Source organism: Lathamus discolor, chromosome 4 (genome assembly GCF_037157495.1).
Source record: "Lathamus discolor isolate bLatDis1 chromosome 4, bLatDis1.hap1, whole genome shotgun sequence".
NCBI classification, from domain to species: domain Eukaryota; kingdom Metazoa; phylum Chordata; class Aves; order Psittaciformes; family Psittacidae; genus Lathamus; species Lathamus discolor.
The window spans coordinates 46,386,038-46,410,572 of record NC_088887.1 but is presented as its reverse complement, the minus strand read 5'-3'; the positions used below and the strand labels follow the sequence as shown (position 1 = coordinate 46,410,572).

The following is a 24,535-nucleotide window of genomic DNA, read 5'->3' as shown; positions in this document are numbered from 1 at the left end:
CACTGCCCTCTTTTCCAAGAAGCATTAATTCTTTATCAGTTGCAGTAGCAGTGCTAGCATTTTCTACAAAAAGTCGTGTGGAGAGACACACACACACTGTATTCAGAGATCTGCATCAGAAATTGGACTCACTGGAGCAAAAAAGAACCTTAAATGATCTCAGCAGGGAGAGTAGAAGAAGAGAACAAAGACGCTTCAAAAGATGTATGTGTAATTCTGTTCTGTACTAGAATTTTAAGCCTAAATTCTTCACTGCTTGAAGTAAGAATTTCTGATTTTATGTCACTGAGGGAAAACAAAACAACACATTTTCATAAACATTACTTCAGTTTCAGGGACAGTAAACAAAATACTAAGAAAAATCTTTCCCTTTTATGGAAACACTCATCTTTAAAACCTACCTTCTGGAAAGCTGGTGTTTTATCATCTGACAGAGTCCCAGATACGTTAGCATAAATACATGACTATTGTCTGAGATCAGACAAAAATAAAGAGACAAAAAAAAAAAAAAACAACCCTCTGGAAAGTGTTTGTGATGTACAAGCAGCAGTAAAGTACTTCTAGCTGGGGTGACATGCATCTGAGGTTCCCAAAGTAATGCCCACATGCCTCTGGGCCAATAAAGAAATGAAAATCAACATTTAATGCATGTCAATATTCAGCCATGTCTAATGCTACCCTACAGAGTTGCTCTGCCATACATCTCCCAATGGACCTTACCTCCTCCTCTTTAAGCTTTTGTCTCCTTTTTTCTTCAACAGCTGCTCTCTTCTGCTCCTCCCTCTGCCTCTGCTCCTCCAATCTTTTCCATCGCTCCTCCATTTGCTTTTCATATTGAAGTTTTGCTCTTCTCTCCTTCTCCAGTATCTGCTGTTCCCTAGCAGCTTAGGCAGAGAAAAAGGTGCATTTCACTTTATGCAAATTTTCTCCTGCTTTAAAATTATTTTATGACATAACACAACAGTATAAACAACAAATGCAAGTACACATAGTTTTAGTCCACTAAGGTCAAAAATACAGTGCACAGAAGTGCTGGAATGATTAGTAAATTTAAGTGATTTGCTCAGTAAATAAACAGGGAAGCCTTCGGTACACAAGGTGAGTTTGTGCCCCTTACCTATATAAAAACAGTGTACAGAATAATTAACAACTAGGTTTTGGTTGTTTCAAAATCCCTCTGTAGCTTAAAGCCAAATTCTTTTTTCAAACATAACACGTTCCCAGTAGTTTTTTTTAAAGCGAATCAGTTAAACATGTTGAAGCAAAAGCCCTTGGAATTTCTTTAAAACTGTGCTTCCCTTTATGGAGCCGCCTTCAAAATAAACACACAAAAACAATGTACGTTAAATTTTCTACAAAGCTTTGAAAATGCATCGTTCTGTCTCTGTCTGTAATTTGATGCTACATAGTTATTCACTTCTGCCTGTTTGCAGGAAAGAAATTACTTCTGTTATTGAGGGTTTGCCCAGTTTATTCCAACTGGTGGAGTCATAATCTTCTTCTTGAGACATTAGCTTGCTGTTACACAAATTCAGACTGTAACATTACATACAGGACTGCTGCTTCAGGTTTGCACAGGAAAAGTAGTAGTAGAAGTTAACGTGACAAATCAAGAGAAAAAAGAAAATCCGCTTCTCATGCAAGTGTATTCCATTAAAAGGCAGGGAAGAGGAGTTCAGTAAGCATGCCTAAAAACACAAAAGCCTGTAATGTCACACGTATAGCCAGAATTAAAAGTGGAATAGTCTTACTGTTGCCAGGCTAAAGAACTTGGGAACATTCTTAGGAAGGGAAAGCCAGAATTAACAGTGTTTACACAAGAGCTAGTCCTTCATCCTGCACACCTATTCAGTCTCAGTTTGCTTCTTCAGTTTCTGTTTCCCTGTATAGCAAATTTTCTTCCTTCTACTTGTCTCTCAGTCCCTTTCCATCCCGTCCTAGGTTCTTGCCCAGCCATGTGAATTCCCTCTGCTCACATCAGCCTTTTTCCACTCAGCTCCTGCCCTTGGGCTCTTTAACCACAGCTGTGACCTTCAGTCCCTCTTAGCCCCACTCCACTCTCAAAATCCTTGGTTTAAAGCTAGAGTGCCTCCAACACCAGATCCTTCTCCAAAAGTTGCTGGATCCTCCTAAAATACATCTTCCTTGTATCCAACCTGCTTTATAGAACACCTTCTACCTTATTATTGTTAGAAATACAGTTGTGTATGTTGTCTTTTCCTTTTGTCTTGTAAGAATTCCCCATTCCCCCCTGCCCCAGGACAGGGCAGCATGAGAGGGGCGTCAGGGTTGCAGGCACACCTGGACTTGTACGCACGAAGAATCACACTTGTCAACAGATAAAGAGTTACATCAGAGATGGTGGAAGACAAGTGACCAGTCACTAAGTGTTAACAACTACCAGCCACATCAGGTAGAACAGGTGAAAACAGCATGCTGCAGTTGATAAAACCCAAAAATAAAGTGAGGTGTCCGGATTATTTGTGCTAAGATTACCTTCTGAGTAAGTAGGTGAAACCTGGAAGTGATTCTGGACAGAGAAGGAAACCATTCTGTCATCATGGACATACACACAATTCTTGTTCCTTAATTTAGGAATACTAAACCACTGAGCAATGAATTTTGGCTTTGGTGAAAAGGTTATTCTATATTGCTGCAAAGTACCTGCTGGCTGCATAAAGATCTGTTCTGCTTTTTTTCCTGAACTTCTAAAAGAAAGGTGCCACAGACAAACTGTGCCCAAATCCCAGAGCTTCTAGAAACAGTCACAACTCTAAAATTTCCAGAAGGCACATATGATGTCTGTAGAGAAGGGCAGCCAACACCTTCCAAATCCCCTGGGCCAACCACTCCCAGATTCTCCAGCTTTCAGCTTCCCCTCTCATCTTTTCTTCTGTTTTTTAATCCAAATCCTTTCCAATTTACTCATCATGTCATTTTCTTGGGAACCTGCAAAGAAATGTTAATCAAGAGTACAGAAGAGAGAGTCCAGACTGAGTATGCCTGCAAGAGAGGTAAGCTACAACTCAGGCTGGTGCATGTCCCATGTAGACAGAACTTCTGGAGAGATGAAGTACTAAACACCAACAGTTTTTCACATATTACCGAAAGGAATCTTGCTTACCAAGCCCACAGGTACTAAAAAGTGTCTTGTCACTGGTCTCAAGCCTCATGTTTTGTCAAGGAACTGTCAACAGTGTGTTTGGTTATTTACTGCAAGAAACCCAGTATTTTGCTATGATTCTTTCCACAGGTGTCCACACCGGCTTTCAGTTGGCATTTCCTCCAAATATATGCCTAGCTTGAATTTTACAAAATCATAAAACACTGAGAGTTCCTTCTGAAATGTATTATCAGGTGACATCAAGAACAGTACTACTGGCCTTTCTTGTTATTACCACGAGGAAAAGCTAAGGTAGCTGTTCAACATTTTTAAAATACATATATATGAAAAGTCCAAAACAATGTTGAACAGTTAATTTCATTCATACATATATGAAATTAACTGTGGACACTCACACCCTTCCTTATATATATATATATTAAAAAAATTGTTTTATATATACACACACACATATACATTGCAATTTCCTCAACATTTCCCTGGAGGTACTAGTAGATTAAAAAAACAAAACACAACTGACTATTTTAAAGCCTCTGAAACCAATGCTTATGTTATACAGAAAATAAATTTGTATTTTATTAGTTTTCTTTAAATATTAACAATTTAAAAACCTACAGAAAATTACCTGCTTTATACCGTACTGAACAACTCCATGGTCTTTTACCATGGCTAAAACCTAATAGATTGTTTCACCAAATAGTTCTACATATTGTCCTGCGCATTATTCAAGGCTTATTTGGTGTTTTTACAAATCAGAATCCTAACAATCAATATCTTGCACGTAATGTAAAAGTAATAATGTAAGTGATAAAGCCTAGCAACAGACTAAAACACAATTCTTAAAATTCAGAACAGAAAAAATGTCATGTTAGTAAATTAAGCCTACTAACACAGATGCATAAATAATACATACACCTCCTGCCATCTTACCGAGGTATTTCTCCCTTTCTTCTCTTCTCTCCTTTGCCAGTCTTTGTCTTTCATTGGTTTTCAGAAATCCATCAAAGGCTGAAGTCAGAAAGAAGGGAAAAAAAAAAAAAAAAGGATTAAAAAAGTGTTAGTAAAACTAAAGAACCATCCAAAACAACTCAAAAAGTCCACAAAAAATAAGTTGTATCTATGGCATTTAACAACTCCAACAACAAAAACTATTTTGCACTTAACAAGCTGGGGTTTGGACACATATTGAGCACAGTCTCCTTCCTTCCTTCCTACCTACTGATGAACTCCAAGCACAGTTCCTCAGTGTAAATGCTTGACTCCTCTTCTCAGAGCACACAACCATGCTGTCAGTGCTTTTATAAAACTTAAAACCTTCTTTGGAAAAAAAGTTAGGATGCAATTAACATGTATTAATCTTTGTTAATAACCTCATTTTAAAGTTTTTGACTAAAAAAAGGAAAAAGTCCAGGAAAGCAGTAAAAGCGGTATGCAGCTCTCATGGTCTAATGCTATGTGGAGTCACAGCCTTCATATTTATGGCTTAACACAGCTCCATAGCTTCCTTCCCCACAGGAAACCAGCAGCTCATTTCAACAGCCAACAATTAGAGCTGAATGAAGCTAGGCGGACAACAGCCCTCCTGCCCTCTTTTCCAGGTAGAAACATTTTGTTTCCTTGTCAAGTTTGCATCTAAAAGCAGGTTGCTTGTTTGGGAGGAGGTTGCCTAAGGATGTTACCTGGATCCAGACACCTCAGCTCTTTGCACAGCATGAGCCACCAAAAAGCCCAATTTAAGAAAGGGGTGGGCAGGCAGGCAGAGCGTGACACACGAGATGCCTTGGGGTCACCTGCCTGCGTGCCCTGTAATAAGCAGCCAGATGGATCATAGGTGGACCTTCTGCAATACCCATGTGAGCTCACCGGCCACCAGCTAGTGACTTGACAGACCAGCTAGAGGATAATATCCTTTTAAAACAGCTGGCAGGGCCTCCAGTGAACTCCTTTCTCTCTTTGTTTCCAGCACCTCCTGAGGTCTTCACAGGGTTGCAGTGCAAACAGGCAGGGCATCTCACAGCACAGTTTACATCCTTTGCAATCATTACTTGTGCTCCCTACTGAGTTAGTGAATTATAATTAAATCCCCTTCTCTTCTGCTCTAAGAACTGCAGTTGTTAATTTCATCAGATAAATAGGATGTTGAAAAGTTACTTAGACTGTAACCCAGGCTGTCTTCCCGAAAAGTCACACTTGCAGGCTCCTCTCCAAGGGCATCCTGGCTGTTGGAGTTAAGGTTTTGCATGACAAGCACCTTTCTGTAAAAAGGCATGGTCCTGTAGGAAGGCTAAAAACCAGCCTTGATGTTTCTCTTGTGACTGGGGAAAAATGCAGGTCTCAGCTGTCCCCCATTAGAATAACAGCTTGCTTTTTCCCCAAGCAGCACCTTCGAACACCATTTCTAATCCACCTCTGCACACACAAATAGCAACTACCTGATGGCAGTCAGGCCTCTGGAAAATTGCAATTGTAGCTCCCATCTGGTTAATTACAACTAGAATTTGTGGGTCAAATACATACCTATCTAACACTGAAGACTCATCCTACTTCCGTCCTAGTCCACTGGTTTGTTCACTTGGCTGCCATTTATTGTCAGACTTGACAAGCAGGGAGGAGAGAAAGGTGGCACAGTAAAGCAACCATGGTGACAGTTTGCAACTACTTTGAAGGGGCCTGCTTTAAGTAGCCAAGAAGGGGAATCCTGTTGTCAGCATTGTTACATTACAGCTCCAATTGAAAGTTTTTCAGTGATTTGAAAGTCAAACCAGCACGAAACCTACAATTTAGGTTACAAGCTGCAGAGGAGATGAAATCAAGACTGGAGCTCAAAAAGAGAAGACTGAGCTTGGGAGTAAGTGGAGCCTGGAAAAAGGCTAAGAGTGTATACACTAGACATGACATGCTGGAATACCCCTTTGGCTAGCTCGGGTTGGGTGTCCTGTCTCTGCTTCCTCCTGGCTTCTTGTGCCCCTCCTCGCTGGCAGAGCATGAGACTCAGAAGTCCTTGATTGGAGTAAGTGCTACTCAGCAAGCAGGCAGGAGCTAAGGCTTTGTGAGGCAAGGGACATAACTCAGGTGGAGAGGTGCAACCTGAATTATGGAAATCAAGGTGGGGATAGGAACAGCAAGACAGTCTATGTCTATGGATTATGTTCACAAAATCCTGCACTGACTCGCATCCCTCTCCTGCTTTCAGCAACTGTCTATAAAACCCACTGGCAAAAAACATATCCCATTATGCTTGTCAATAAAATTACAGCAAACTTATCTCTACTTTGATTGCTTAGTAAACACAACTGGCAGACAAGGATCTAAAAGCTCCAGGCCTTGCTCACAACTGCCATAGCCAACCTGAAAAATAGCACATCAACTCTGGATAGCATTCTCAAGAGTTCGGATGTCTCAACACCACTCTGGTAATATTAAAAAAAGATCAAGGCTGTAATGCCAGATACTTAAGAAATCGGGATGTATCAAAATCAGCATTGAAGCAGTCTGTACAATCCTTATTTTGCTCCTTTAGCAGATATATTAAGCATTTTTTCCTTTTAGGTCTTTTCACTTATTCAGTGAACCTTAAGAGGTGAACCAGCTTCAAAGTGATTAGTGCTTGTTGCTTCATTTCTTTCTGAAACTGGAAAGTAGACAGAACTATAATCTGAAGTCGGTCTTGGAGAACACACTCCAGACTTGGCTATGTCACAGCTGAAACAACAAATAACGGAATTGTTGCTCATTACATGTGCAATACACTAATGTGCAAAAAACTGTGTGGAGGAAAATATACTACAGTATACTTAGTACAATATACTAAGTATAGGCATCAAATAGGCAGCAAGGGGAGCATTAAAATAGTACATACATCCTCAATTCTAGCATTTCTTAATTTGACTTCACAAATCAGCACACCTGCCAAAAATCAGTGAATATAGCTTTGAAGGACAAGTAACTATTCCCTGGGTAATAACTTTTACCTTGGGATAATTTTTTAAGGCCAAAATTAGTATATGTACTGCATATTTTCATACAATATATATGATGAAAATAATGGGAATAGCAGCTACCTGTGGTATGAAATTTGATTAATGACAGGAATTCAAATTGGCATAGCAGACTGCAAACAGCAAGCACAGGTAACAACCGTGAAGATAACCAACGCCATTTCTGTGTCACTACACGGACTGCCAGCAGAGGGCACACCAACGTTTGAAACCGAAAACCCTACAGCGAAAAAGCTTTCACTGTGCCAAATGACCCCAGGTTAATACTCCGTACACTCAGCTTTATCCTGAGCCTTCCTAGTATTTACAGCTAAGCCTCTGATCCCTGTTAGAAAGGCACATAGCAGCAAGCGAAGTGTTTAAAAGTCAGGTTGTAAACACACGCTGGTTGTGCCTCCTACCAGCCAGAGAAATGAATACAAAGAGACAATGGCAGAAAACTTGCTACTAACCCTCTATTCCCAGACTTGCAGAAGAATAAGGAAACTGTTCAAGTAACAACATCAAAGACTTCACTGTAATGAAGCACACATGCACACACATTGCTGCTACGTCTGCTACTTCTATTCAATCTCCCAGCCTTCCCCAAAAGCCCCTTTCCAAGCAGTCCCCACTCTCCAAGATACACATCTAACTCTTGGGCTAATTTATTGAGATTTGGCTCACTTTTTGACTGAAGAGGGCCAGCTACTCCTCCAGGATTTTGTTACAGCAAGCATTTCTAACAAAAAAGAGCATAACTTAGAAGATGTCAAAATGTCAGCAAAATACACCATCTAACACTGCAGGACTCGTCAATACAATGTTTCTTTGAAATAAATATTCACAGAAGTAAAAACTAAAAAGTTAATCACTGCTTTTTGATGGGCAAAGGAAAACTATTCAGTTTGATGAAACAGTGCCAGAACATGTCCACACACACTCACTCTAAATATTGCTTCCGTAAGTGTCTTGGTGGTGGCTCCAGACAGAGAGAGAAAGGTTGTCCTGAACCGATGAAACACAAGGCAAGCTGTCTTTTGAAATCCATATCCTGTCTCGGGCTGAGAAAACAAGTACTTGAGCAGGACAATCACGTTACTGGAAGCTGAGAGCACATTTCAGAAGGACCAGCCAGCTCCTCTCCTGGCATTTGCACACAAGTAAATGCCAGCAGGTCAGGCCTCCCCCTTTTTTTTTTTTTTTACTTTGTTGTTGAACCTACATAAATTTCTATCCTCTATAATATCCCATGGTATTTGGTTTCACAATGTATTTATATGTAACAGATATCAAAGGCCGTGACAGCAGGCATCACAACACAGAAGGAAAGTCAGCTGGGGATGTGAGACCAGCTCTACGAACAGTGTTCAACACACCTAGACCTTTGACTGTCCTACACGGAATCACAGAATCAACCACGTTGGAAAAGACCTTTAAAGATCACTACATAACCCATGCTCAGTACACTTAGACCTTCATCCACTCAACATGACACTGTGCAACAGTTTCATACATTTGTCACAGTGTATGTCATCTACACTGATGTTGCTGTGTTGCCAAAATTCCAAGTCTGGATGCAGTTCTGCCAAAGGGTGGCATTGCAAGGATGGGGTAAAGTGGTCTATACAGAAGACCAGCTCAGCCTGAAATATCACTGCACTTACACCCACCATTCTACTGGCAAACTCTGTCGTTTCAAATAATATAATCTCAACTGATAAAAAACAAAGTTTTGCTCCCTAAAAACCTGCTTGCTCTCCCTTGAGACTGTTCTTCGAGACAATAAAGGACTTTTCTCCATCTGCCACTGTCTCCCTCTGGGTACTACTAAATGAAGAAATGTTATGTTCAAGTTTGCAGTTACTGACTATACTCCCAAGGTGAAGTAAGGAATAAAATCGCATGTGACTGTACGTGGATGACACCTTCTATTGGCAAAAGGCACCTTTTCTAAATATTAATTATGATACATCACTGAGCAGCTTTCAGGTAGAGTCAATATGGAAATAGTGCAAGGGCTTTGGAGGTGCTTGGTAAGATTTAGCTAATTGTTCTCTTTTCTGATAATTAAACTCTGTTTAAAAGTTTTTTAAACTCTGTTTAAAGGTTTTAATTAAAAAAAAAAAGCTGTTTATTCTATTACACTCAAAAAAGAAAAACCAACCCCCCCGCAAAAAAACCACCCCCCCAGAAACAAAACAAACAAAAAACAAAACCCAAAACAAACCAAAACCAAAACCAAAACAAACAAAAAACCCCCATAAAGAACTGGAATTTTCCCAGTTTCAGATACTTAATTTTACAACTGCCAGGCTGGATTTCAAATGCAGCAGAAAGAAAAAGGAACCTTTTCCATCATGCCTAATAAAAAATACCAGGATGGCTAGATTGTTATGAAGATGTTAAATAGATGAAGTCATTAAAGACAGACTCAGGTGCCAAACACAGCGACATTTCAGACACTGCAGGCTAATTGTCTGAGAGGTGGCTGGGCGGATAGGACAGAGAAGCTGTCAGGGACCTGCATCCTCTGGTTAAGCAGCAAGGACACAAGTGTCACTAGTTAGCTGCCTTAAGTTCCTGATCCCCACCCTGGATTTTCAAGCTGTTTGAATCAAGAACTGTATACCATATTTACACAAAGATTACAATAGCAGAATATGTCCTATACCATATTTACACAAACATTACAGTAGCAAAATATATCCTACTGGTATGTTTATTTAAGTTTAAAGGTGAAATCACTCCAAAATGCTGGCCAAGTCACTTCAAAATTACACAAAGTATATAAAGGTGACTTGCTGAGCACATGTAATAACAAAAAATATCTTGATTACTACATTGGGGAAGAAAAACTTGATGAAATATAAAAGGCAGATCTTTTCAGTTCTGCATAAACTCACAACACCTAATTAGCTCCACAGGATTGTATGCTTTATGTATAAACAGCGTGCACAGCCTTGACAGGGTCTCACGGAGACTCCAGTATTGGGCAGACACAGCAGATCTCAAGATCACTCAGAGAACCGGTAAGATACATTAGCAGAATGCTTTTACTTATGAAAACACTTCATAAGTAATAACACTAGATTAGTAATTAAGTTTACTGAACAGGGCCCTATTAGACAGCCCACCACATGGTAAGCACATACAAAGCAGCCACACTGTGTCAGTGGGTATTCTACATTGCTATTTTATTCATATGCTTCTGTAATGTGTTAGGCAAAAAGGACTCCAGACACTTCACTACAGCTTGCCAGTATCTTTCTCCCACATTTAAGACACATGAACATTTACAGCTGTATTCTTCAAACTATACCAGGCTCATGTGGAATCTGTAGCTACTAGTTTTCTCCCCTTTCAGCCTGCGTCTTACTGCACACAATTACAATTGCACAAAAAGGGAGGTCAATGGTAAAGATTCACGTGTTTCTGGGTTTATTTTACCTTCAGTTTCTTCAGAATACATCCATGTGTAAACATCACTCATGTTTATGAAGACAGAAAGTTTAATATATAATTACCAAGTTCAGCAGTTACTTTAAAAACTCTTTATTCCTACCTTTGGCAATACAGATAACAATTAATCCATTCAACCTTACTATAATTCAGAAAGAAAAGTCCATATATATGTGAATGCGTATGCATGAAGAGAACTTTTATTCAAGTAGATATAAAATATGCAAACACACATGTGCTGTGTTAACTATTAAATGGTGGACACGCATGTCAGATTTCATATGCTGCAGAATAAAGCCTGTGCAAAGACAAATGGTAAACAACAATGGCAGACCTGCCTCCCCATCCTATGCTGAGGGAGTATATTATACTCCCCTTCTCTACACTAATAACACTTTCCAATACTCTTGATTCACAAGGGGGAGGGAGAAAGGAAACAAAAAAGGAGGTTTCCTTTTGCTTATTAGACATTATGGTAACTTTTATCAATTACCAACAGGATTATTCCTCAGATAGAAGATAAATGGGCAACTATTAATAGCCTCATTCAAAATGTTAATACAAAATTAAATTATCATACATGGAAACATTATGCCCAGAGTCTTAGCTAACAGCTCTTGACTGCCCAAAGTAGCTGCTGTTCTAGTAGGCACTGATTGAAGTAGGCACAGTTCTACCACAGGCTCCAAAGCAACCTGGCAGGTAGGGACCCAGTCAGATACTCATGCCACTCCTGCTCAGTGTCTCAAGAATGTTAGCTTTTGCAGAGTATCAGTAGAAGCAGAATTTAGCATCAGGAGATTTCAACACAAATACAGAGTTCACCAAAAATTCTGAAACTAGATGAAAGAATTAAAAAAAAAAAAGTTAAAAAAAATAAGAGTCCCAAAGATTCTAATTTATTTATAATTGTTCTTTCCAGAATGTCTAATTGAAACTGATTTGAGTTACACATCTGCAGTACAATCAAAGTTTATTGACAATTTCCAGAGTTGTTTTATTTAAAAAAATAAAAAAAAAAAAAAAAAGGATATCGTACAACATCAGAATCTCAAATACAAAATGATTATTAGGGCTTATTCAGAACAGTTTAAGTAGGGCTTTTTAGGGGGCCTTGGGACTTTTTTTCAGGGGTTGAGTGAGTTTTGGGAGGGTTGGGGATTGTGATGTTTGTTTTGGGGTTTTTTGTTGGTGTCCCCCTGTCTCAACTTGCTCTATTTTTTTTTCCCCAGTAAATGTAGAAATTTTCAGTGTAAAACACAGACAATCGAATTTGAAGGTGCACTTAAGATGTAGGAAAACTATGATTTTTTTACTATTTATCTGATCACAACTTTAACTGTATTATCAGAAAAAGCACTCAAGAATATGAACTAAAGATAGCACAGGCCTTTTCCCCCTCAGACACCTAACTACACAAGATTCACGATGAGAAGTGGAACAAGAAAAGAGCATAACCCAAAAGGAATTCCTGAATTCATGACACTACCTTGATAAGGGATTCATCCTACACACACCCAAGGAAAGCCATCCTTTTCAAACCTGCTACCTGAGCAAGCAAATAATCTTAAAATTATGGAATGGATAAAAAAAAAAAAAGGAATAGACAAAACCAAATATTGCTTCTAACTCACAATTAACACTTTGAAACTAATAGAAGTAGGGTTTGCCAAGGAATAATTGCTAGCACTAGCTGGGAATTACATATTAAAACACCAAGTAAACCCCCAAACCCCAAAGCTATAAACAATCCAAATGAAACAATTTTTTTCCATGACAGATTTGTTCTGTTTTCATTCACTCACTGTGTATCTCCTGAATTATCAGTTGCCCCAATATGTATTTAGGGTTTGTGCATTTACTATCTTGCACAAAGTGTCACCGACTTCAGTAAAACTACTTTGTTAAAACAGAAAAGATGAAAGTGTCTTGCTAGGACTGGGAAGCCCTTGCATATGCCAAACAAGTCTGAAGAGGTCTTATCACTCACATACTACCACAATAAATGGAAAATGTATTTGCTGGAAAAAGAGTATCTATAAATACCGTAAACACTGTTTGACTAGTTCACTGCACCTTACAGCCTTTGCAAGAAAAGGCCTCACTGTAAGACAGCAAGCCTCAAGACACAGTTATTTTGCTCAAATTATTTAAGGGAAATGTTTTAGGGCCACATACATTTGTTTTATCATCTCAGTGAATTCAACCAGAGCAACCTCATTTTAGGAACATACATGTCAAAATGAAAGAAACTTCATTTCTTTCCAACAACTTTTGCCACCAAAATGAACTAGAAACAAAAGCTTTGTGTCCATAGTGTAGTCTAGCACATTCCTATTTCTCATTAAGTGTTTCTGGACTTGCAATACACATTTATGTATCAGCATCTGCTGATGTTGTATGTAATTTATTATTACGTATTAGATAACCAGAGCTCAGTGAAAATCAGCATTTCATTGAGAGATTCAGATATTTTTAGCATCAGCAAAGGAGATGGAAGTGGTAAGTATCCATTTCTCCCACCTCCTGCTAGCTTGTAATCCCCAAATGCACATTAAGCCCCACTTCCTGTTCAAGTTAATTGGCTTTGCTGGTGTACAGCACTGAATGGCAATCTTACACTTCGGTGGTTTTACAATTTTCACTGCTGTGTTGCACTCCTAAATGGCAGCTGGAGCGCATGAAGACAGCAAATGTGAAGGGAGAGCACAGAACTGTTTTTCCCGATCCAGGCAGCAAGTTTTCCTGTAAGACTTTACAGGCACTGCAGTCTTGCACAGCCCCACATGGGCACGGAGCTGACCTGCACCTGAAGGGCACCTACCTCTCCTTTACTGCCATTTATTTCTCTGCTGACAGCAACGAACACTCGCTCAAACCTTGGCAGTACCGCCTTCTGCTGTAATTTAAAAGCAAGGGGTGCAGGAGCCACTGTTCAGCAGCGGGCAGTTGAGGTGCCTCCCCGCTCAGGCCAGACACTGCAGCCCACCACACCAGCAACCAGGACCCCTTGTTGAAATTCTGCTTTGCAGTGAAGAGGAAAGTTAGCATCCTTTTCGCACCATGGCAGTAGCCCGAAGCATGTCAAGCTGCCTGGCTCAAGCTACTGAAGTACACTGCTGAAGGCCATTATTCTGCTGCCAGAGCCCGTTTTATCCAAAAAGAAACTTTCACGGCACCAGTACAGAGCAAGTGCAAATCTCTAAGTAACCTGGGGGTCACAGGACAGCATTTTTGGGGGAAGCCCTGCAGTCTCTGTATACCCTGCCTTCCTTTGCAGTCTGCCTGCAGGGTGCAAGGTCTCCAAATGAAAGCAACTGCTTGAAGATAGGTCATTATAGAATGGTTTATGTTGGAAGAGACCTTAAAGACCATCTAGTTCCAACCCCCCTGTCATGGGCAGGGGACACCTTCCACCAGACCAGGTTGCTCAAAGCTCCATCCAACCTGGCCTTGAACGCTACCAGCGATGGGGCAGCCACAGCTTCTCTGGGCAACCTGTGCCAGTGCCTCATCACCCTGGTCTTGTAATCAAACTCTTAATTAATCTCTATGTCAAAATACCTGTACATGGCAAAACCACAACTTGCTTCTAAACAACTTTAGCCAGGAAGTGTTGCTCTGGAGTCTTAAATAAAAATGGCAACACAAATTTGTCAGTATATTCTCAATTAACTGTCACTAAAAAAGAAACTAAGGATAATGATACAGCAAGATTACTATCTACAGATAAAGGGATCACAAGGGAGACAGAGGCTTGGTGAATAAGCATTTCAGAGATGGCAGTCTGTACAGTGTGGCACTGGCCTTAATCCACTGCATGTTTTGTACAGGAACGGCTCTGCAGGGTTCTTCCACTAACTTCTTTTTCATTTCAAGTCTAATGTTATAGAAACTGCAATAGAGATATTGATGCTTTGGGATTTGCTCCGACTTGTAAAAAAGGTACACTTAGAGAAGCAAGAAAACAATGCTTACAGAAACATGAAATGCCATTTGTTACCACAATATGCCTACTTATTTTTCCCAGACAATACAATTAACTTTTTAATATTCCCTTCATCTCTCACCATACCTTATCCTCCATCATTAAGTCAGTGATGACTGAAGATTTGGAGAAAGCTTTAGGGTGTTGCTCTTCTGTTCTTTGTGGTGAGCAAGGTGAATATAGAGCACTTAACAAAAGAATTCATTTGCAGTTTCCCATTTATATATCTATTAAAAAAAAGAAAAAAAGGCACATTGATGACTTACTAACATGACCTAAAAAAGGGCTAACCTCCACTTTGCTCTGCCCCTACCTGATGCATTGCTGAAATGGTGTATTATTCCACAAAGAAGCAGCTATCAGATGTAGAAAGCACATTTCCCCCGTGATTTGGCAAAAACTTAAAGAAAGAAGCAAAGTTCTTCATGGACTTTAGCTTGTGTGGCTCCTTGCAGACTTGGCTATGATTAGGAGCCAGAGTTAAAACAATGATTTTATTTTGCTTCACGCTAATAGTATTTCCCAAGGATTTATTTCAGGAGAAGAAGAACACCCATTGACTATCAAAACCAAAACAATCTATTCTAGGAAAACGCAGTAAATCTTCATAGAGAGAAAAAGCTTTTACAGTTATATGTCTACCTTTAACCTTTTCCCCCCTGCATTTTAGTCCATGTACTACGCCAACATACTTCATAGTAATAACTTTATGTAAAGATATACAGTTTTAACTATGTTTCTGGTCAGTTCATCAAAGTGTATTCCATACAGCTTCTGCTTGTGGATGCCCCAGTCTTGGCCCCTAGATATAATTCTTAATATATTATATAATTTAGTGGTGGATCTGAATATTTGCCCTTTTCCTTCTGGTGCTTGTGCAATTATTTGATCTTGTCTGAGAATCTAATCCTTATAGGTCTTCCATCAAGAGCCTAAAATGTCCTTGTTGCAACTTCTGCCTAGTTTTCTACCTGTCCTTTAGCTATGAGGTTCTGACTCTCAAGGAACACCACACATGAGGCTTTCAGTGTATGCAATTCCACCCGCAAGTCACTGCTGAGACTTCACCAAGTGCTGGCAACCTTATTGCCCCAGACAAGGAGAAAAAAGCCAGGGGAGGATTACAAGGACTCAGCTGGCATTTCCCTTGGTGCAATCATTTTGCAGTCTTTAGACACATACAGGCACTTGCACATGCACTCTACAGGCATGGTGTTTTCTTTTGACCATTACCTGAATTTATTTCAAAGACCGGAGACATTGGCCCAAAATGTTATGTTTTAGAGAAAATACAGATATTTAAAAAATGACATTTCTTGGAATATTTCTGTTCATCCTTCAACCATCTGGAGAAGACTAACTTGATTCAGAACAAAGTGCAACACTGGCACATAAATAAGTGCTAGAGTTAGTGATTTGACATCAGCACCCAGATACTTTTAAAACAACTATGCAAACTCAGCAGAATTTAAAATGTTTTAACAAAAACTATGGGCTGTATTTTGTTCAGAATTGCGAAATTCTGTTACAAGGCTTATATGGGTCTACCATCATAGTATAAGAATAGTTACTTGTTTGGTTCAAAGGCAAAATTTGTTTATTATTTTAGTTCTTATGCGTTTGTATGCAACTCTGGGAATGCAACACAAATGCTGCTGGTTCCTGCACCTCAAGTTGTAACACTTTGCACAGCAAATTTTTGTTCTCATTCATAGGTAAGGGCAGAGCTCCATATCTGGCCCATAAAATCTTATTTTTCTGGTAACTCAAATTCTTCAAAGAAGTGACTAGGAAAAAAAAATATTACAGAGCACTAAAAAGCCTAAAAAGGGAATATAGCACCCTTTAGACTTTAACTTACATAAAATTTGGTTGAAGTTCACTGATGGCTTCAGTAGCTAATTATCAGCGAGAAGAAAGGACAGACAAATAGGTGTGATCCTCTAAGCTTAATTTCTTTTTGAAGAAATACAGACAACTGAATTCTTCAAATTGTAGACAGACACTTAAACCCCATATCAAAGTCCTTATCATTTGCATGCCTTGAGAAATACAGCTTAAGTGCATGATGACTTTACATCATTAAGTGGCTTCTATCTTCAAAGTCCCAGCTACTCTCAGCAGAACGGCCTTGGGGGAAAAAAAACAACAAAACCCTCAAAATAACTTCAGAATATCTATCAAAAATAATGGCAGCTGCTAAAACAAAGAAGTCTCCATGCTTTTTTTAAAAAAAACAAAAACCAAAAAACAAACTGATTTTCAGGGAAAAAAAATTATACCTCTTCTGTACATTATTTTCTGAATAACTCATACAAAATAAAGGCAGCTAAAAAAACGAGAGGACATTGATTAGCTAAAACAAGCACATTCAAACACAGTTTAAATGTTTTAGGGAAGAGCCATATGATGTTACATTGCACTAATTTTCAAAGCATCTAATTAATTAACTGCCTGACATTTAAACTGACAGGCTTAAAGAAAAGCAGAGCCAACATATAAAATGAGAACTTTAAAAGAAGCTTAATCCAGTGTCATGACATGAAACTGCCAAGATGAACTGACCAATGATAATGGAAGACTAATTTTCAGTGGTAATTTCTTTTGGGTTAGTCATAAAAAGCAGAGTAAGAAACTGTGAGTGCCTGCAGTTTAACAAAACAGCACCATCCAAAAAGCAGATGATAACAGATGAGCTTGAAGAAATTACTTGCACAGAACAAGTTCTAAATGGAAACAAATAATTATTCGCACAAGTCAAGAATAGCATAAATGTACTGAGGCTGATGATGATTGCTGAATTCACACTCAATCTTTTCCTGTGGGAGATGCCACACTGAACAAACCAAATCTAATCACACAGCCAGACTTTTTTTGGCATACAGATTTATTTAATACTGTGACATAGTCTAGTAACACATGGTGTGGATGTGTACACTGGAATAAAAAGAAAGCTTTTCAATAGAGATAAATGCATGGTGAATGCGAGAAATAGAAGGTCACAAATGCTTGCCAGGCAATGCTTTGTTCCAGTTGATTTTCAGAACACTTGAATGATGATTTTGCAATTAAATGATCTGCTTGTAGCACAATGTAATTGTACATTTTGGAAGATGAAAGCCAGTTAGCTTAATTTCTTCTAATGCAGACTTTGTAAGTCTACAATTAGTCTTTACATGGGTTAGGTGGTATTTCTATTTAAAATTTTCTTCTTCATTTTCTCTTTTTCCTTGTTCCTCCCTATCCCTCTTTTCCGATGCGTCACAGTTCTGGTTTTAATAACTTTACTGGCAGGAAATTCAACCTGACCCCACAACCTAGGTTTACTTGGCACCAGAAAGTAGGTGTTTACAGTCAAAAGCTTATAACTTAGCATCCACTTTGCACCAAAAAGAACAGCAAAATAATTTTGTTTTAATCCTTAGAAGACCTTGTTGGTAATGATCTTTCTTCACCCCAATGTCAACACTAAATCAGCAGAAAAACCACTGCCATGACCTCCACGTGCAAGGCAGACCAGAAATGGCCACCCCCAAACCCCCTTCCCCAACACAGCCATGCCCCAGCAGCTCTCCCCTCAGAACTGGGATTTGCCAGAACCGGCAGCACTGAGCATGTTATAGCCATGTTAAGAATTTTGTGGTGTAAAGAACAATACACAAATTAAGCTCTAGTGGTATCGAGTGTTACCCAGTGTTCTTTTTCACATTTTATTCAGCAAAGAAAACAAGTATTTATATACACCTGAGAAATAAAGGGATACATAAAATGCTACTGAGATGGCACTCTGTGCAATTAGGGTCATTAGCTGTCTCTGTCTGTAGACAGTATCAGTATCTTTTGAGACACTGTTTCTCTTAATTTTATAGTTTTTCCTTATTCTATTTATTATCCTTATTTATTCTTGGAGTCTTCCTGACTTCTCCCTGTTCCCTTTCTCCCCTTCTCCATTTTGAAACAATTCAAGTTCCACTAGAATCAGTGCCCTGTCTTCAGGCCCTGCCTCAGCATAAATCTGTATGAGCTCTTCCCTCCCCTCAAACAAACCTTACACCTCAAAGAGCCTTCTGCCACATCCAATGCCCCTCATACCTGCAGCCTTGTGGCTTCCAGCACAACTGCCCTGCAGGCCACTACAGCATCTTCTCTCCTGGTTTGCCAATTGCTCCAGGAAGTCCCCAGGCTAATTTGGGTGCTGTTGGCCCCTTACCTGCCAGAGGCAGCTAGCATACTCCATCACACCAGCTACAAGCAAACGCACACACCCCATGCATGCACACTGTTTTGGGGGAGCTTGAGAAGCCCTCAGCCAGAAAACAGGCATCTTCCCTCAGAATCATGAAGTGAAGGCTCTCCCTGGCAGCCAGCCACCCATCCGCAGCACAAGGTAGTTTGGACACTCCCATGTGCCTCACAGAGAAACCATATAATGGGCTTTCATTACAAATATCATACATTAGGACTTACTCCAAAACTTCAGTTTTGTTGCTTCGTATTGTGCAATTTGCTTGTCAATTTCTAAAGCCTGTCCTCTGAGAATGAGGGGTAGCAGTTTCATAGAACCACAGCACAGGCTGGAAAGGACCTCAAAAGATCATCTGCGTCCAGCTTTTCACAGGAAAGGAAGCCCAGAAGAGGTATCTAGCACCCCATGCTCTCACATCTTGAAAACCTCCAGTGATGGGAACTCCACCACATCTCTCAGGAAGCTGTTCAGTGACTGACTCTTCTCAGTGGAAAAAATTTCTTTCACCAAGAAAGAACACAACACAACCTGTACCCATTGCCTTCTCCATGTGCCACAGAACTTCCATCCTCTTCGTAGCCACCCTGTAAGTACTGGAATATGGTGATGAGGAACCTGCTGAGCCTTTTCCAGGTTAAATGCCTGACCTCCAAAAGAAAGAACAGGAAAACAAAACCCAGTATCTTGTGCTGCCACCATATGACCCCAAAGACTGACACTTCCTGGCAGAACAGAGGAAAGAAAGATGCAAGCAAAGTGCCAGGCTGCAGCCCAGGTGGAAAAGGCAAAATGAGAGGTGGATGCTTTTCTCCTCCTGATTCTACAAGGCACATGCCTGCAGCTGTGCCCTGCAGCACTAAGGATGAGAGGGCAGCCTAGCCAAGCACACAGAAATCACGTGAGGCAATTCTGCCAATTATAAGAAGTCCAAATGTCTCCTACTTTGGCATGGCTATAATGCAACAGAAAAAACACACTGCTCAATATATACTTATTATAAATCCTTATTAAGGCAGGACAGACAAAAAAAAAAAAATGACAGGAAAGAGCACTTGTTTCCTTACAGTACCTAACTAGACCAGTAATTTTGTCCGTTTTTTTTTTTTAAAGAGTTGCAGAGTTATAAAGCATCATTTCTTCCAGTATACTTTACAGCAAAAGTTCCTCCAACTTCCAAGAGAATCATTGCAAACAAATGCATTTCATATTATTAATATAAATATTTAACAGCTTACATTTTAAAGAACTTTCGGTGCACTCTGACAAGAATGAGAAATACGTTTTGTACTCAACTCACTGGGAGAACAGGTCCAGTTTTCTTTTTGAATGAAGTTAATCCAGAAGTACTTGATGGAAAAAAAGTATATGCCAGTTACTTAATCAGTATCAAGATGTCAATATACAGCTTTTGGTACTATTTTAATGTTCAACTAAAAAACAAAAAGTAGAGATGGGATATAAACCCTCTAGTGACAACCTGTTCTTCTCACTGTAAATTTAAAAGTTACTTCAGCTTTCCACTTGCTTTTCTCTGATTTTTTAAACTATACATCTCTCTCCTGCACCATTATCCTTCTTTACGTTACCACTTCATGTTCTTCCCCATCATTCAAACTTCACTGAGTATTACTCAGCTACAGAATTGAAACTCAAACTGATCTTAAATCATAATGAGCTTCCAGAAACCATCTGGTGAATTTTATGCCCTGAAATTCTAGGCAATATGACTTTCTATACAAAAAGTACACAGTGATATTTCAATATCACACTTCTATAAAACCAGGTTCTATTTGATTCTGAAACACGTGTATGCTTCCATTTTTTAAGCTTTTTTTCTTAATGAAAATGTATGTAGAAGGATACTTAAAAGAAACATTAAGTTGGTATGGCAAGTTGATTACCCTTCAATAAATAGTTCTCTTGTAGCTATAATAGCTAAAACCAGTAAGAGGGAATATTAATACCATCTCTGAAAGATCAATTGAAATAGTTTGGCAAAAGCGAATGTGGCAATCAGAAGAAGTGAAAGTTAACTTGAAGTATTTACTTCAAGCCTTGCCTTACGCTTTCAATGTATATAAATATTGATGTTTTATGGCTTAAGGTTCAGGAAATGTATAAAAATTAAGTTTGAAAAAAAAAATTGAAACAATGTTAGTACACCAAAACCCCCTTAAAGCAAAGTCTGAATGTTAGTTTTCACAAAGCACTTCTGATTAGTTCTTAAGCTTAACACACACACGAAAGAAATGTTATCTGAGGAAGTATTTGACGTATGTGAATATCCTTGCAATGACCTGACCCAAATTACAATAATGTCAGTACATATTTTATCTTAAATGTTTCAAGGATCCAAGCCCTTCCACAGTCATACATCTTGTATACACAGATGATGTACTGGGCATCCTTTTTGTTATGACTAAAGTTGGCTTAACTTGTGGCAATACTTGGAATTCTAACTCTGTCTGGTTTTATGTTTTCCTAGAGAGGTGAAAAGTTGCAGATGACAAATTTTTAGGTGCAAAAACTATAACCTCATCTTCAACTGGATCCTCCCAAGTCTGCTCATCACCTCCTCTGACAGAAAATTCCTCAGCTTGTTTCTACCTATACAATCATCAATTCAAAACCGTATTTTTTTCCAAGCATTCAATGTGTTCCCTGAATAGAAAAATCACAGGTAACAACTTCTAGCTTAAAAAAAAAAAAAAATACGGCATTATTCAGAAATACATGAACAATAACAAACAAGTAAGTATATAACTAAAATACTGGGGGGGAGGGGGGGGGGTGGAACCCACCAAAAAACAAAATTCACTTTCTCATCCCAGGCTAAAGCTGCTTTGGCTTGACAGTCTCTGAACCCCTTTCAAGGAACATTTATTCCCCTTTTCACCCCACACATACTTGTCTGCAAAGACACTTAATTCTGTACAGTTTCCTATTTCTGAGTCCTCAGACAAATCTTTCTGCTTTAAAGCTTTAGAGACTTATTTGCCACCTTTTAAATAACATCTGGTAATGCTACACAGAGAAAATAACCACAATTTGCGTTTGATACACCACTTTTGAAAGTAAGTCCTTGAGTACCACAGCCACTTGAACGCAATGTTCAGAAACTGAGGGCGACAGGCTTGCTGGAGTGCAAAAGCTTTGTAAAGATGTCAAAAAACTTCCCACTAATAAATGACAGCAAGAGAGGGGAATGGCCTGGGGTCCTCGCAGGCATGCTTTGGGCACTGCAGGCTCTTCTTGTCAGATGTGAGAATTAAGTGAGCAGAACAATTTAGGAAGAATGTTACCGGTTCAGTGAGCAAAAGGAGTTGATGCACACACAGTGGAGTTCCAAGCTACAAGCCAATTAAAAGCTTCACATTATCCCACCACCTCACTGAAAGCGATACGAAGGAACACAATCAACTATGCAAGATCTGGCCCCTCTTTACAAGACAGAGCAGATCAAAACTAAAAAAAAAAATAAAAATAAAAAATACACAACGGAAGAGTTCATGCTATCCCTAGTTCTGCAGCCACCATTCTGACACAAAATGATGCCCCTGAGCATCTGTACACAAAACATACACTGCTTTTACATGGTGAGTATTGTGATTACCTTAATGTAGCTAATTTGGGGTGAGCCTGTACACAGTCCCTTAAAAAGAAAATCACCTCTTTGCTAAGTAATGTTTTCATAGCACTAAGTAACCAATTTTTGCAGTGAGTAGTACAAAGCTCTCACTTATTATGCATAATTATAGCACAGGAGATCATTTGGATGGTACTGCTTCTACACTACAAATTCAGTAACAAATAACTGTCTAACATATTCAGGACATTATTTTCCTATGGCAATAAGGCAATCAAAACCATGTAGTTTAAGTAGAGATAATCAGCATAGCTTACATATCTGGTTAGAACCATAGTGGGGTGCAAAGTAACTGTACTGCTTTCATTTCACAAGGATCCAAGCCAGAGGAGAGAACTGGGCCAGCATACAGCACTTGAGCAAGATGGTATTTTTGATAACTGCCTTCTGGTGCTCAGAATCTAATTTCCGTCCAAAAACACCCAATTTTTTCAGGTGGAAGGGATCTTCATAATTTTCTATATATGCCTCAGTCTTGAGGCATATATATAAAGGTATGGATCCACACTTCCTCAAGCCTATTTGTTTCACAAGGTGTGGGATACTGATTTGGGCAACAGGAGCTTGCCTAAAACTCCATAATTATTATAATCTATTACAAGTTGAATCAAATTATACAGTTAAAAAAAGGCACAACAAAACCACTAAGAAGTGTCCTTCAATTTTTCCATTATTCATTAAATCAGAAATAGGCAGCTTGACATAAGGCATTCAAGCTGTTCATTTATTTGAAAATAACAAATGAAGCTTCTTCTCCGTATAACAGCTTTTCCTGGGGAGTCAATTTATTTAAAAGAAACTAAGACATTATCACACCAAGACAATTATGGGATTTCACATGTAGTTGCAACCTGAAGCATTGCAGCTGTGATTCTAAACACAAAAATGACTTATTATTACATTGTGGACCCTATCAGATTTGCTTCTGGGAGCAACACGGGTCTATAATATCACACAGCTATATGCCTTGGTCCTGCAATGGCTATGTATAGCTAGATTCCCCCTAGCACAGCCAAAAAAGGCTCTGTACAGGTACAGAAATCCATTAATGCCAACCTGCAAGGCTGCATCACAAGGAGGATTGGCTTGCTGCCTATGACAGCTAGAAATACCTCCACATTGCTGCAGCAATGCTCACATTAAGAATGTGGAATGTATTCAGAAGATTTTACCCATTCAATCTACACTGCAAGGCTGCTTGGTACCCCAGAAGTAAAGAACAGAACGAGACATCACAGTCCCTATGGCCAAAGTCCATGAACCTAACCTGGCTATGATTTAGCATTTCAGTACCAAGATGATGAGTGTTCTATAGATATCTGATGTAGATTACTCACCCAGCAAGTCTGTCACACACTCAAGTGTGGTATTTGAAAATACAAGGGTTTTTTTCTAATTACTTTTTAAGGCTTAGCAAGAAATTTTTCATCCTACTCACTGTACCAAAATAGCTTCAAGTAGAAATATTTGGCCTTGGGAAAAGATTCACTAAATTGTGTGTGTGCGTAGGTACAATCCAGGAACTCCAGAGTACGCCTAACCAAAACAGCTCAAACCTACAGGCAACAGATCCTATTTGGGGATTTCTATTTCATGTTTGCACACAAGCACAGCAGATCACTGCCTACACTGCAAAGGTGGCTGTACACTGATCTGGCAAGGCAGAGAGGAGCGGGAAGGCCACCCCTCACAGTGGGAACGGAAGGAAAGCAAAGGAGTGCTTTAAGGCAGGACACCCTGAGCAGCACACCCAGCCTCACAGCACTTCTGCTCCATTGCCTCTGCCATGCCATGACAGGCAAATCTAATACAAGGGTTTGGCACATGAGGGCTGAAGCAGGCAGGTGTCTGACATGTGGGAGGGAGGCAACAGCACAGCTCTTTAAAGCCAAAAGGTGGGTGTTGACCTGCCTAAATTAGGGAATTTCACACCTAAACCACACAACCTGATGGGCCTGACTTGAGATTTTGTTTAATGCTTGAATTTATTCTGAATACAATACTATGCCTCAGCATGACAACTAGATTATTTCAAACAACTAAGTCTGTTGTGGTATTTCAACTTTACCTATCTAAATGTATATCCTTGCCT

General features: G+C 39.4%; 1 protein-coding gene across 3 annotated transcripts in view; it reads right to left on the bottom strand.

The window, feature by feature from the left end:
- The window catches only part of MAP7D2 (MAP7 domain containing 2), a 76,650-nt gene that overhangs the window by 31,472 nt on the left and 20,643 nt on the right, over positions 1-24,535 (bottom strand). For 2 of the 3 annotated variants that reach the window (XM_065677321.1, XM_065677322.1), the window contains exons 2-3: positions 4,055-4,132; positions 721-884 (exon numbers count right to left, since the gene is read on the bottom strand). In XM_065677321.1, the coding sequence (XP_065533393.1) occupies positions 721-884; positions 4,055-4,132 (242 nt within the window). Of the gene's footprint in view, positions 1-720; positions 885-4,054; positions 4,133-14,638; positions 14,779-24,535 lie in introns of all 3 variants that reach the window. The other variant, XM_065677323.1, reaches the window with a different exon arrangement.